Here is a 16,144-nt window from a genome sequence, read left to right on the forward strand (position 1 = left end):
ATTTAACAGGTACTACATCACATTCAGATATGATTCACAGCATGTGTGTACAAAATGAGCGTGGAAAATAATGAGCTGTTGAATCAATCACAATTGCGTGCTGTAAAATACTATATTTTCACTCAGAATGTATTTGTTTATAGTTTATGTTCAATTCATCAAAAATCAGTGAAATTAAACTTCAAACAAAACAACTAAAATACCTTCTCAGCAAAATTTAATTCAAACTAGAAGAGAATTGAATTTGGACGAAAGGTGAGTTGGTATTTACAAATATTTATAACTAGGATATCTATTTCTGCCAGGCAATGTATTGTTTGAGTTGTACTAATGTTCCGTGATTATTAATTAATGTATTCAAAGTGTAAAGTCTTCAGTAATAACATAGTTTATAATAAACTCATATATAAAAAAAATAAGAGCATTTTTCATTTGTGTACAGTTTCTGTAAAACAAAAAAAACAAAAGTAGTTCATCATAATGTTCTCAAGATGGCGCTTCACAGGAATACCGGAAGTTAGACTCATCACTCACCGTATACAATAAGTGAAATAAATCCCTATTCAATATTTTATTTAAAATGCTTTTCATGAATCTAATAATTTTAGCTTCAACTCGTTTTGGTATAGCAAGCGTGAGTTTCAATAAATTAGTTCAGTATTCTTTTAAAGTTCAACCAATTTTGTTCGACACTGCGCATGAATCTCATGAATACACTAGGAATGTGGTTGACCGACCTCTTTCCTTTCCATCAGCCATCTTGTGAAACGTGGTTTCTCAGGTGAGGCGATTATAATAATTTTATCAAGTCTTAGACGGATATTCTTGTGGGAATTAATGTGGTAAAACACTACTGAATGTTAATAGATCGTTCTCAAACTGGTTTGTTCACGCAAATCTAAACCCTTGATGTTTTTTCCCACGTTTTACTTTCCCCATGTGCGGGCGGCTGTCATGGCGGAGTAGTAATCAACGCACATGTGGCTATGCGTGCACATGGATTCTGCATTAATCTGTTACTCAGCTATACCTACTTGCATGAAAAAACTGACACCACTGTTGACTTGCTTCAAAGAATGAGAAAAAAATGACTAGCAAGTAAATTTGACATTATGAAAAACGGCGTCAACTTGTATTTTTAAGAATTTGATGGATATTTTACTTCCAAAATACGTGTTAGAATAAAATTTAACCTGAAATTAATATGTTTAATAGTTATGAATATACTTGTCTAACTTGAGAAATACATTACTCGGCAAGATTAGCAATTGTTCAACTCTTATACCAATGACGATGAATTTATCAAGCTGTACACCAAATAGATGGAGAAATTGTTGCACTGATAAATGTTTTTATTTTAGTACGTGTTGTGAAGTGTTTGTATTGGACAGTTTATAGACTTGTTTTACTCATTACTTATTTACTATTTTATTCATTACCTTACAGGTGGTAACATAGTCCAAGATGAGGATTGTTGGTAGCAAGACGTACGTCACCCCAAGACGTCCTTTTGAAAAGGAACGTCTTGATCAAGAGTTGAAACTCATTGGTCAGTTTGGTCTCCGAAACAAGAGAGAAGTATGGCGTGTGAAACTGACGCTGGCTAAGATCCGTAAGGCTGCCCGTGAGTTGCTGACGCTGGACGAGAAGGATCAAAAACGTCTGTTTGAAGGCAAGTCATACTAAATATTGTTTCCTATTTTGAAAGATTTTATTGTAAATGGGTGTAATCACTGTAAAGTCACATGAAAGGTTGTGTGCGCAATGTGAAGAGTTCAAGCCAATCATTAAAATTTTGAACGAAATCAATCAGCAAATATTTAACAGGTACTACATCACATTCAGATATGATTCACAGCATGTGTGTACAAAATGAGCGTGGACAATAATGAGCTGTTGAATCAATCAGTTGGATTAGATCATAACCTGTGCAAGTCAAGTAATGCAATAACAGGGATGAATTTATTTTGAATACTATCATAAATAGTGTTTACGTAATCATGCCTACTTTACCAGTTTAAGTTACCGTAGTTACAATATTTTGCTGTTTTTTACCAAAGTAACAATTCAGTTTTTTACTTGTAGGTAATGCCCTCTTGAGGCGTCTGGTACGTATTGGTGTCCTTGATGAAGGCAAAATGAAGCTTGATTACGTGTTGGGTCTTCGTGTTGAAGACTTTCTGGAGAGGCGCTTGCAGACGCAAGTTTTTAAACTGGGGCTTGCAAAAAGTATTCACCATGCCCGTGTTCTGATTCGTCAACGTCACATTAGGTAAGAATATCTGTTGGTATTAAATGATCAAATCATTGTATATGTTTGTTCTCCAAGCCCAAGTTCACTGCCTCACAGGGTTTTCCTGGTACTTGTAGAATTTTTATTTTGATGTATTAGTAACTTATAAATCTGCAAGTTGATTTTTCAATGGGTCTACTGCACTCTCCTTTTTAAATTCCCGAAGTAGTCTATAGCCACATAATGTATTCACAAGTCCAAGTCTGGCTGTCAGGTCGAGATGTAACCCCCTGCCCCCACAGGACATTAATCTCGATATTTCCTTATTGGTTTTAGATGTACACATTGATTTGACAATGATAGAAGCCTTGTACTAATACAAATTTTAATTTCACCAGGAATAGCTGAAAATATTGCCTGAGTTTCTTAAAACTAAATATTCATGAAGGCCAATAAGGTTGTGCATGCACACCTCATGCCTTCAATCTACCAATGGTTGTAGGCATGAATGGTTGATGTAAACCAACTAATCCCAAGTAATTTGAGGGGAAATGATAGTGGTGTGACAGGTATGGAATATTGACTGCATACAAGAAATCTGTCTTGCCATTGCTCAACATTACTACTCCACATGGATTGTGTTAAACATAAATTCTGCTTTGTACACTACTAACCCTAAATACCGTATTTGTCTTCAATTAGGCGCCACTTTGATACACTTTCATTTCATAGTGGCGCTTATTTGTGGTTAAATTTGGGCAACTTTGTTTCAAATGGCGCTTATTTCAAGTCATTGATTTTTTTTAACTATGTTCATGCTACATTCTGGTGATACATTGTATCAACTTATTGGTAATATTTTGTACTACTGCTGTTCCTTTTCAAGGGGTAATTTAGGGCTTCAATAATATAATGCAGACAGCAAAATTTTGCAAAACAATGTTTTTATTGTTACAACATGTTAAATAAAGAAAAATCACACGATTATAAAAAAAATAATGTATCATGTAAAAAATGCATAAAAACACAGGTAAAAATAATTTAGAGAATCTTGTTTGTTGTAAATAAAGAACAAATTAACGGTGAGTTTTACTTTATTCTAAATAGACTTGGACAATTTTGTCAAGTGTCAATTTCAGTTATTTTAGTGTTGTTGTTGTCCATGGGTTAAAACCCTTCAAAGTCACTAGAGCTGCTGTCATCAGAGTTGAAATAGCGTTCAATTATTTCAGCACATGTTGGCAAATCATCATCGCTGTCGGAGCCGCTGGGTAAGTCATCATCGCTGTCGATGTCATCTTCATTTTCCGATGAAGTGTCACCTGTGATATCAACACCAAGTTGAGATGCTATCGCTTCTTCAATTTGTTGTTGGGCTTCATCGGACCTGTATATTGCGTCCTCAGAACCATCAAGATTGTTAGCTAAACCAGTAACTGCGAATGATTTTCTCAGCATGTCTGGTCGTTCATTCAGTTTCTTACAGGCATGTGCAATCCAATAAACTATTTCCTGCTTTGTCGCCGTCTTGGGTCTTTCGTCGGGGTTCAGTGTACGGAGCTGTTGTTCAATAAAGTTGCACCACTCCTTCTTTATATAATCCTTGAAAGGTTTGTTAATGGACACATCCAGGGGTTGTAGCTTAGATGTACAACCACCTGGAATTACGGCCCTGTACGTGTTGGTAGACTGTAGACTGGCGGTAACAGAGTCTTCAAGATGGCCGCGGAATGAATCAAATATGATTAAAGACTGGCGACTCTTGGTGTATGGTAGCCATATGCGTCTTAACCAAATCTTCATCATATCTTTATCACACCACCCTTTCTTCTGCACTTCCACGACTATTCCGTCAGGTACATTGAGTTTCAGTTTCCGTACACCCTTGAATATAATCATGGGAGGGAGCATCACGCCATTTGCCTAGACTGTTAGAATGACAGTCAAATGACGTTTTTCCGCTCCTGTGCCACGTACACTGACAGTCTTTGCTCCTTTATGTTCAATGGATGTGCTTGGCAATAAATCGAAATACATTGGTGTTTCATCCATATTCCCTATCAGCTCCAAGGGCAAACAGAATTTATGCCGTTGTTGTACGACGAACTCGTGAAAAGCAGTAATTTTTTCTTCAAGTTCTGAGGGTAAACGTTGTGCGACTGAAGTTCGGCGGCGAACTGATAGCGAGTGTCTATGTAGAAACTGTCGTGCCCATCCTGTTGAACCTTTGAATGCTGGATTGTGTGGGCGAATAAAACCTTTGGCTTTCTGGCGAAGCATGTTGACAGACACTGGAATTTGGTTGTCTCTAAGTTCCAAAATCCATTTCACAAGGTTGTCATCAATTTCCTTTGGGTAGGAAAGCTTTCCACCAGCCCCTGGAACATTGCCATACCTCGACACGCGTTGAATGTTAAGCTTGCCCGATGTGTCTTCTTTAAGCCATCGACCAACGTTCTTGTGGTGGATACGGTAATGTCTTGCAGCTGCACGCTGACCGTGTTGCTTAGCATACACAATGACATGCCGTTTTTGTGACAGTGTATCGATGTCTCGTGTCACATTTTGGCAAATCGTCGCCATCACCACTATTTGAATTAGTTGATGTTTCACGGTACAGTTGTTTACCAAGCTTGGTTCTGCAGACCCCAATTTTTCTCTGGAATACTGGAAACAACATTCGAGGTTGCGAAGCTGGTGGATGAACCAGTCGAGAACCAGCAGTTGGTACAGAAAAATAATTACGAATGGAATTCGGTTGAGTACTCTCTGGCATGATTGTCGATTGCGAAATAATATGTACTGTCTACAAGAGAATCAGTAATGAGTGAAGTAATGATGGAATGATCGTGTATTTATGTTCAATAAAACAATAGAAAACACCTTTTCTATACATTTTAATAGCTTGAGTCGCCGAGAAATAGCGGCTTGTCTGTCGGTAACGACGCAGACATCGCGTTAATGTTATGCTAATTATATGCACGTCAAATGTTTACCACATTGGAACCACGTGCTTTCACAGACCCGCCGCAAAACACTGAAAACAATCTTGATTTTTTAAAAGGTTCTGAATGCCACATATTCTTCAGGCTTGAAATTGTGTTCGCCATGCTTTAATTAAGAACTCAATACAGAACTGGTGTTTAAATATTTTTTGACGCAAACGCACTGTTACGGCTGACAAAATTGTCAGTTTTAAAGCATTTTTATATGATGTAAAAAGAATAAATACTGGTTATCCCCATGCTCAAATGAAGCCATGCACGGCGACAACTTGTGGCGTGGTGACCAATTATCGGTCTTATTGCGTAAAAGCACAAGAGAAAAACATGTTACAAGCGTTTTTATTGGTTGTCTACTTGAAGGTCAAACATGCTGACGTACGGAAGTGAATATAAGAAAAATAAATATCGAAGTGGCGTGTCATGACTAACCCTTTTCAAGTTTTACATGCACAATAGACAAAGGAGACATGTTTAAAGTGAATATAAACCGATCTCTTAACATTTGTTAGAAACAAAACAAAACAATTTTTTTTTGCATAAAAACCCATCATACAGTAGCAAGTGAGGGACTTCCGCGATTGCGTCTATCGCTACTAACCGGTAACCCTTTCGGAGTTTGAGGCGCAACTTGCAGGTTTTCGTGTCAATGGTATTTTTTTTGTTCCATATTTTTTTTTATGTATCAATGTGCTAGGGAAGGAATGTACAATACTGTTGTCTATTTACATGTATTATTGCGTTGTACACAAAATGATACTTACGTGTCGTAATCAGAGTCATGATTGACAGTCGTCTGTCATTCAATAATTCACACTTCGCCAGAAAAACAAAACGCCTTCATATGGGCCCTTTATTTTGAAATAAACATTGATAAGATGGGACGGGAAGTCAACAGGATGTTCAACTTCAGGAAGTTCCCGAGTCGGACCGCTGGCGCCTAATTCACGATCATTGCGTGCCAAAATTTCAATTCTGTCTGGCGCCTAATTGGGGTGTAAAATGCAACGTTTTCGTGACACTGGCGCCTAATTGAAGGTGGCGCTTAACTGAAGACAAATACGGTAGTAGGGACTGTATGCAACAATAACGGTTGACCATTAAACACTCAGTTGGATGCAGATTTGAAGAAGAAAAAACAAGTAAGGGGGGAGGAATATTTTGCTGTTTTTCTGTGATTGCCCCCACCCAGAGTACTTAATGATCCACCCATATTAGCAAATGTGCTTACATATAATTGTCTGTCAAGTTTTGGAGTATGCAATCTAAGCAGAACGTATATAGTATTGTCATATAATGCCGACCAATTAGGTTTTATTCCTCATTGGAATAAGTAATGAATAATGGAAAAGATTGTTCCTTTATTTTCTTTCAGGGTACGTAAACAAGTTGTAAATATCCCGTCCTTTGTTGTACGTTTGGACTCGCAGAAACACATTGACTTCTCCCTGAAATCGCCATATGGTGGTGGTCGTCCAGGACGTGTCAAGAGAAAGAACATGAGAAAGGCACAGAATGCTGGTGCAGTTGAAGAAGAGGAGGATGAAGATTAAGAAGCAATTTGTCATTCTTGCATTGCTATCTGTAACTGCGGACTTAATGCAAGATGTTTTAATGCATTACACCAATGAATAAATACAAATAACAGCAAATCTGATTGTTTTCTTTTTTTTTTTTTTACCTTTACCTAAGGCAGTGTCAATATGCAAGACTCTCCAAAGGTGGCATGTCCTGTCATAGTAGGGCAACAGTACCCCCAGAAAGTACAGGATGTGTGACCTTGAATGTCTTGCATAAAGTTATTGCAACTATCCCAAAGTGAGAAGTGCAATGAGATGTTGTACCCAGTAGATAGAAGCACTGTTTGCTTTTCCATATCCTGCCACTACACTACACTACATTTTATCAATGGCCTATGCAAATGGTGACAGGGATAACCCCCATATTTTGCTTCCCGGACTCCAATAATTGAAGAGGGACCCAGTTTTTCGGGCAAGCTGGGGTCCAATCTCTAATAAAGTTATCCAGGGTCAAATTTCAATTTCGTAAAATTTTGCAAGTCTGACTCGTCTTGCTAAGACGCAAGCGCAAACCCTGGGTGATAGTTAAATATAACCAGATTTTTCATGCAATTGTCCTTCAGTACATCATCTAAATGAAGTTGACGATTTGATATTGGCTGTAGTACGGTACATCTGTTTGGAATGGAGGTTGCTGAAATTTTACAGGATGCCATGAAAAGTAGAACTTTATTGATATGTTCGATCTTGTGGCAAAGATTACCGGTAATTTGATTTTGTGCAGTCAAAACCCAAATGAATAAAAAAAAATATTTGCATCACAATAAAAATTTTGGCCAATTTCGCTGGATTTTAAGTTCACAAACTTGGCAGGAAAATTATTTCTGTTCATGTGGAATTAATATATAGCAGATTTTGCTTAATAGTTTTTCTAAGATGCATCTTGCTTCATTCAGAAATTGCACTGAAGAAGGGCCTTTGCCTTAAACAAGTTGTACTGAATAATTACCAAGAACTACCATTACCTGCTACTGCATGCATTTATCGGCCCCAGTAGCTTTCTCAATTTACTAATTTACTGGAATCTAAGGATTTTGCTGCATTCATATAAAGGTTGTTTACCCTATTCATGGAAGGTACTAACGTTAGTACCTTCCATGCCCTACTCCTTTCATGTAAACTTTTGCAGCATTAGCTACTCTTTAAATTGTAATTCATTGCTGAATTGGAAATTTGCACAATGGTCTGTTGCATCGGAGTATTCCCCAAATCCTGTAGACTTGCGAGGTTTGATTGCACCTAAATTGCTGTTCTTGTACTGGGATGACATTAAAATGTGCCCAAAAAACTCTTTTGCCTGACACCATTAGGAAGTACTTGGACTCGACCCTTTGAATGTCAGTGTTTCGGAAAGTATAAATTTTCTGTCGAACTCTAGGTAAAACTGGTTTTATATCAACATTGGGCCATCCGAGTTTAGAAAAGTTGACATTAGCCCAGGAAGTGCCTAGTAATGTTATGTTTTCATGTGCAGTACCTGATGTGTAGCCTAATGGTTAGCATGTTTAGCCATCATGTGTTCGCTTCCCATGGCTGGCTGAACACGCATCACTGGAAAGAGGCTTGTGGTATTTGGGAGAGTGGAGGGGGACGTAAAGCTGTCTGTCTCTGTACTGTTAATATCAGTGTACGTGAAAGATTTTGTTCTTAACGCAAAGAGGAGAGATTTCTTCATTACAACTGACATATTCCTCGTTTCCATGTCTAATTGTATCTAATCTGTTGAACAGAAATGATGGTGTGAGTGGGTAATGTGCATTTTCAGTCTGATTAATACTGTCTAAAAATTTGTATTCTCAGCACAACAAAGGCTGAAGATATTCCATTCATTGTTATATATATTCATCAATTTTTCAAGTGGGCAGTTGCAGTTACTACATCACCTCACGATGTCTAGTAACCGTGGTAACCTGAAGGCTTGTCTGCATTATGGGCATAATCAATGCAGAGCCTTTGAGCCAGCCAGTTTAATTTTAATGAAAGCTGATGATTGGTATAAGCAGATTGTTTTAAATATGTTTATAAAATAAGATACAGCTTTCTGCCTTTCACAGTAACAACCACAGCTTTATGCCCTTAACTGTAACTATTGGCAGATTAAATTACATTGGATTGTTTTCAAATGGTATCGTTGTGCACTGTGCTCATTGATTGGATGGTTGATAAAGATGAAGAGAATACTTTTGATGCACCAAGAGTAGACGGTGTTTTCATAGTGGTCCAGGTAGTAATGTTCTAAGGCAACAGCAGTCTAGTGTTTGAAGCATTTAGGATTGAATGCCCCCTCATTATCATGGCTGTTGGCAATATAAAACTGAGTACTACGCTTTGGTTTCACAACTCTGTACAAGAACCAGAAAATATTCATTATGATAACATTTTAATATCTCCCACCTTCAAATAGTTTATTTGTGGATGGATCCCTGTGATTCAAATTAAAAAATGAAAAAAAAAAGTTCTTAACCATGCCGCTTATTTTGTTGCATGAGGTTTATATAAAATATTATGTGAATAATAATAATCTTTGATTGACCCCATGTTATAGAAAAAACAAACAATATTTACAACGTCATCTTGGGGAAATAATGTGTCAGTGAAGAAGTGAAGGTTATGAATTACAAGTAAGTCAAGGTGACCTGACCTTTGTTATTTGACCCAACTGGTCTTACCCATAAGTCACCAAATCGTTGTGACGTGTGCAAATAAAATGGCGACCGCCAGGAGTAGTAAATGCGTGACATCACAACTTTCAGTTTTACTAATAATCACATGACGGTCATGTTTAGTGACGACTAAACAGTTTGTACGATTGCTATGTAATTCACTTCTTTCGACGAAAGGGACGATTTCAAGATGAATACGGGATTTGATATTGAAATTACCGAGTCAGAAGAGAGCGAACTATGCGACTGGCAGTTACCACTGGCTTTCATGAAGAAACGCCATACGGAGGAGATCGTGGGAAGTAGAACGGTGTCGCAAACATGGAGACTCAAAGAAAGGGTGAGAATCAAGAACGAAATGGAATTCTTTTTCTGATGTGTTATTACCACAAAATGTGTGTCTGTGTAAAGTTCAGATCGGTGGACAAGTTCACAGTTTATCGTTGACCTGAGAGTTTCCTCTGTTGGATTATCATGGCCGCTTATTTACTCTTAAAAACGCCGGTCATGATTTCAGGATTTTCCGTTCATAAGAAAGATCTGTTATTGTGAGATCAGTTTAGTGTGCAAATCTCAGTTATGTGTTAACCTAAACAAATCGAGAGTGGGAGTCTTTTTTTCTTTATTGTTATTCGATCACTGTTTGTTTTGATTTTGTGACCGAGATGTGAAACGGCCGGAAGCTCATTGCGTGGTCAAAGGAGGACATCTTGCTAATAACGAGAACAGTAACACATAGCATGACATGCTTCCGGTTAGGGGGTCGTTCCATGAAGATCCCCAAAATATTTCGAATGCTTTCATAATATTTTTTATTTTTAACTTATTTTCAAAAAAAGAAAAAAAATACATCTCCTAGAGATGTATCTCAACTTACTACCAGTCTGTTGTGGCACACATCCTGTAGACTTAATCTTCAATTCAAACCAAAAACAATAATCATTGATTATTTTGTTTGTTCAGTTGTCTGGGGTCCCAGTAAAGATTAAAGGCCCATGTTGTCTCTGTAATAAATCTTAACACCGGGGCTTAGAGACCTACAATATTTCATCCTGAAAAGTCCAAGCATTGAGGTTTGTTATTCACAAAAATGTTTGCTGCAGACAAACTAAATATCAACAGACAAATTTATAACTGTTGTGGCATTAAGGGTTTTCTAACATTTCTTAGGATTCCGATCAAATAACATTGCAAAGTAACATATTTTGGTTGAAATTGTCAATATTGTCTGTGTGTTCTATGGTTATTTTTAATATGATATTGTAATATCTATCTGTCTATTGTAATATGTGATGACAATTCATGATATACAAAAAGGGGTTGAGACTCGTACATAAACTTGAATAAAAATTATATTTTAATCTAAACTTAAATACAATAGTTCACCTCAGTGCTGTTAGTGATACCATGGATGTACTACATCCATGGTGATACTGACACATGTCATTTTTAAAGTTAGTTGTACAGCTCTTTCTTTAGCTCCATCTTGTTGCCTTACTTGCTTGATTGTTTTGTATTGGTATTCGATACAGTTTTGAATTACACAGAAGTTCCCACCTGCTGTTCTGGGTCAGGTACATGTTCACCTGGTATTGGAAATGTATGGTTAGCCTTGAACTTTTGAGACAGCTGTCTGCCAATCTTGACAGTGCATTTGGTAATGATATTATTGTTTCTATAACTCTGGGATTACACTAGTATATTTGAGAAGTCAGTCCTGTGTACAAGGTTAAAGAAAATAAAAATTAATTATATGGATTTTTATTCATACATGTGACATATAATAAAAATGAGGGTGTAATGGTATTTGTGAGGAAGTTATCTGTTGTCGACACTTAATATATCTTTTTTTTTTTCAAATTGCCATTGAAAATCTATTTGTTGAGCTCTACATATACATAACTTGTGAGTGTGACATAAAATTGGATTTTAACAAAATCCATTCACAGTCTATACAAAATTAAGATTTATGTTGATATCTCTTTGACCTCTGGTTTCAACAAAGACAGTGTTTGTTTTCAGTTTAATCTGAGGGCACTAAACCCTGACCTTGATCACTGCAGATGTTTTGCTTCAAATGGTGACATGATGATCTAAAAATAAATGTTGTAGATATGTAGCTATTTAACAGGAAGTAAAAACTGCCATGTGTCAGATGAGGATATCTACACTAGGGGTAGTTTTATGGTTTGATTATCAAGAAAAATACCATTTCTTTGGTAGTATTATATGACATTTTTTTAATCATTGAAGTTGCTAATTTTAATAACTGAATATTATCGTCCATAAAACTATCCTCAGATTGAAACTTTTGTTTAATTCCTTTGGCATTATTACAAAGAAGCAATTATGGCATAGTTAAATTTCTTTGATTTCAAAAGGGACAATTATTTGAAAAATATAATCTTAAAATATGGTATGGTACCAGTGTTTTATTTAGTCAAAAATTTGTGGAAATTTGACAGCGCCTTATCACACATTATGTCAACAAACAAATAAAATCTGCCAAGAATGGTTACTCTTTGATGGCTGTTGCTGACATTCTTGCAATTTGATTGGTACCGACCAAAAATCGTCTGGGGAAGTGAAAATGTACATCGTTCTGTCAGGCGTGTGTTGGGTTTGGAACACCGCGGAGTGCGCAACTCACTCGACCTCGTCAGTCTATATAAATAAAAGTAGCCAGTTAGGCCCCAGTGTTTGAAAGTGTGAATGAATACAATTGATATGATAGGATAAGATATTTTATGATACAATTGCATAAAAAAATAGAAAAACAAATATTAAAAACAAATTATGTTTTGGAGGTGATTTTAGCCGAAGAAGAAGTGATCTAAGTCACTGAGGAAGTAACTTATGTTGATTCAGTTTTGTGTTTGCAAATATCATATTGTGTGTACTTTGTTGCAGTGTTTGTTTTTTTGCAAAGAGGCAATAAGAAAGATTTCTATTTGATGATACTTGTGTCACAGTATGCATGCCTTACATGGAGTTACAGGCTATTCCATTAGAAAGTACAAGAATTGGGCCGACTAATTCTCTGATTTTGTGTCAGTTTCAGCATCATCAGTTAATTCTATTACTGAGTTGTAATTGGAAAATATGAATGATTTAAATTATTATATGATACCAGTTGGGGACAAAATAGAAAAAAATAAAGTATAAAATACTAAAACATACATTGCATAGAAAAGACATTGGTTCTCTCATGGATGCGTTTTTACATAATTAAGTATTTCCTTTGAATAATTTTCAAGGGGACAATGCACACTTGTTAACTGGCTTTGTATACTGAATACAAAATTGAACGTTGACTTGCTTTGTACAAAATTGACTGACATCTTCTACCCTTGAATTTTGTGTGATGGTGGTTTGGCTAAATAATTATTATCTATTTTTTTAATAACTTATTTTTATGTAAATAAATTATTATATGTAAAGTCATAATTAAATCCTTCCTTATGATTATAAATATATCTGTTTGTATACAGCCGCTATTATAATTTCTGCTTTCACTTTCACTTTCAGATGAAAACTGTGAGTGTAGCGCTTGTTCTCTGTTTGAATGTTGGTGTTGATCCCCCTGATATTGTTAAAACCACACCTTGTGCAAGGCTGGAATGTTGGATCGGTGAGTGGCTGTTTTACTACCACTTCATTTGTAATTTGTGTGCTGTTAGTCTATAACACACTGTCATATCGTTTCATTTTCTTTTTCTTTATTACAGGTATACGTTTATTTATTCTGGGTGAATCAGAGTTTTTCCCTGAAAACTGCCTTGGTGTATTGCCTAATTTGTCTAACAATATAACATATTAATCACTTCTATTGTATTCATTGTTACAATACAATGTCTCTATTGTTTATCCAACCTTAATGCCCTGAGAGAAATCTGGTGTCTTCTATGATGTTAGTTTGTCACAAGGCCTGCCCTGGTTGTCACCAGAATAGCAATTAACTTTCCATTAAGCCATATCAGTGTTCTCCCCAGGCCTTTCAAGCACTGCGGGCCCGCGTCGCCTAGACAAACAGCCGCGTCGCTTTTGTTTCGCCCACGATCCTTGAAATCGTGCCCGCGATGCTTATTCACATTGTATTGTTTACAAGTGTCAGCCTCGTCTAGCACATCTTTAAAACAGTAACATGTATTGATCGAAAGGTAATCCCGCTTTTGTACATAGTTAGCCTTACAAAAACAGTGATAAAAACGGAAGTCTACAAGAAGTTACCAAGTCTATCAAGGGTGCGGAGCTGGCAAACCCCAAAATACTACGGTAGTAATAATTTGCCCATTGCGTCGGGATGGTCTATCCCGAGTTGCTGCACTGCGATTAATTGCGTTTTTACTACTTCATCGCCAGTGACACTAATTACCAAGAATTAAAAAAACAAGTGAAATTAAGTCGCATCGGAAAAAAAAAAACTGTAAATAAATCAAAGTAAAAATTATTCAACTGCAGACGAGACGGACGAGGAAAAAACGAACCCTGACCTCTAGAAATACCTCATTCATAGTGCGTCATTACCGAGGAACGCCACCCTAAGGCGACGTAATGCATGTAGTGACATCACAACCGATGCATGCTGGGTTACAACGGAGATTTTGATTGAGGTAACAAAGATGGCTGCGCAGAGTGCATGTTTTTCCGCGATGTTTAAAAACAACATTTCGTTGGCGATTTTGATGTAATTTCTAAGTTAATCATCAATGAATCGTTTTAATTAAGCAAACATTCTAAGTTTGTGTATTTTTAAACAAAAAGTCAGGAACCGATGATCGCAACAGCAGCGGTGAATACCCGTTCAACGCAATGCCGTCAGCTGACAATGTTACAGTGATCGTAGCGTTACACAAATAATAGATAGATCAATGAAAAATCGCTGACTTTAGTTTTTAGTAAAATGTCACTATTGATTTATTAATTTCTTCATACAGATTTTACAAATTTAACAAACAAATATCAAATAAATAATAAGTATTTCCATTTCTTTCCTGTTCTATTTCAAACTTTATTTGACTTGATGCACACATAAACACAATGAATGTAAATGATAAAAAATATATGAGATATGTATCTCTTCTTTATTTCAGTTATAATGTTTGTTGGGGAAACTAATTATTATACAAACAAAATTATGCAAATAAGATGTATTGTTATGTAAATTAGCCGCGATAATTGGCTTAGAGTCTGGGGAGAACACTGCCATATGATAGAAAGACGCAGTCCTGTCGTGTGATTTCTAATAAGGAATGTGGTTTTATGTCGAAATGTGCTATGTATGTGTCATCAGCACTAATAATTTGCTTATCAAAAAGGTTGAAAAGGACACATTCAATGTAGGGAACTGTTGTGTAGCAAAACAAATATTTTGACAACCTCTTTTTCTTTATTAAGGCAAAATTGCATGAAAACACATTGGTTTTGTGATTTGTGTCATTTTATACTTGATTATGACTGTTTACAGATCCCCTGGCATTGAGTCCACAAAAAGCGCTGGAAGCAATTGGTGGTAATTTGCAGAAACAATACGAAAGATGGCAACCTAGAGTAAGTAGTGGCTAGGCAGGGGTTCACACAAAATTCTCTTTAGGCAAACCCCTCTTAGCTACATGCCATTTTAGTGAATTTTGCTAATTTTGTGAATTAACAGAAGGGCCTATAATTGCCTGGTGACAATATTTTCATTGGAATGAGCTTCATTTCAATCTTGATAAAATGTATCAAATTAAAAAAACAAACATGTTTCACCCTCAGGCTAGGTATAAGCAAAGTCTTGATCCAACCGTGGAAGAAGTGAAAAAGTTATGTACCTCGCTGAGGAGAAATGCCAAAGAAGAGAGAGTTTTATTCCATTACAATGGCCATGGTGTACCCAAACCCACTAGCAATGGTGAAATATGGGTTTTCAACAAGGTAATTGTTAACCTTGATTCCAACGCTTGTCTATTGACTTTCTAGTCATTTAATTCATGCCTATTTTATTCTATCAAATGTAAGTGTACCCACAAAGCTTCATTCAAACATCTAATATTCAAATAATAATTCAAATATCTAATATTATTAATTTATGTTAATTTTCTCATTTGCACATGTATGTTATGGAATTAAGTGATTCTGTTAAAAGAGGAATATTCACTGAGTTTTATTGTAGCAGATTTGATGTTTATTTATTTAATTTTAATGCATTAAGGATGCTGTACACGTTTTTGGTATTGATTTTCTAAACTGATATTTTCATATAAAATATTTACTGAACCACACAAAGCTATATATTGATGGAAAGCTTATTTCACACTGGATATGAAATCGACAAGATAGTGTGTGTATGGACGTGTATAGTCACGTGATCTCTGTGTAAACACAGAAAGCCATTTTCGGTAAAAAATAATTGAACCAATGAATAAACAAATTTAGTGGAACATTGGCAACAAAACAGTTTTTCAGACGACGCTCACCACCATTCCGCGTTAATTGAGATATATATCGACATGATAGTTGGAGAAGAAATAATAATTTAGCTATCTTGAAAAAACAATGCAATCTGGTTCTTTCCGGTATTCAGAAATTAGAACGTAATTTCGAAACAAATAGGAAAATAGAAAAATCCCAGCGCGGCTTGAGAGGGAACATATCGAAGAGTGTCTGTGCGAAAAATTGGTATAA

General features: G+C 36.2%; 2 protein-coding genes across 2 annotated transcripts in view; both read left to right on the plus strand.

Moving 5' to 3' along the window:
• The first annotated feature begins 695 nt into the window (after positions 1–695).
• LOC100371384 (small ribosomal subunit protein uS4) lies at positions 696–6,887 on the plus strand. The gene is made up of 4 exons (XM_002741179.4): positions 696–781; positions 1,447–1,672; positions 2,086–2,272; positions 6,611–6,887. The coding sequence occupies exons 2-4, from the start codon at positions 1,465–1,467 to the stop codon at positions 6,786–6,788; spliced, it is 573 nt and encodes a 190-aa protein (XP_002741225.1). The 5' UTR covers positions 696–781; positions 1,447–1,464; the 3' UTR covers positions 6,789–6,887.
• A 2,490-nt stretch (positions 6,888–9,377) lies between these two features.
• The window catches only part of LOC100329056 (regulatory associated protein of MTOR, complex 1), a 45,494-nt gene continuing 38,727 nt past the window's right edge, over positions 9,378–16,144 (plus strand). The window contains exons 1-4 of the mRNA XM_085502218.1: positions 9,378–9,818; positions 13,007–13,109; positions 14,946–15,028; positions 15,236–15,394. Of these exons, the coding sequence (XP_085358344.1) occupies positions 9,669–9,818; positions 13,007–13,109; positions 14,946–15,028; positions 15,236–15,394 (495 nt within the window). The 5' untranslated portion in view covers positions 9,378–9,668. The remainder of the gene's footprint in view (positions 9,819–13,006; positions 13,110–14,945; positions 15,029–15,235; positions 15,395–16,144) is intronic.

The sequence above is a fragment of the Saccoglossus kowalevskii genome, chromosome 8 (genome assembly GCF_978046115.1).
Source record: "Saccoglossus kowalevskii chromosome 8, keSacKowa6.1, whole genome shotgun sequence".
NCBI classification, from domain to species: domain Eukaryota; kingdom Metazoa; phylum Hemichordata; class Enteropneusta; family Harrimaniidae; genus Saccoglossus; species Saccoglossus kowalevskii.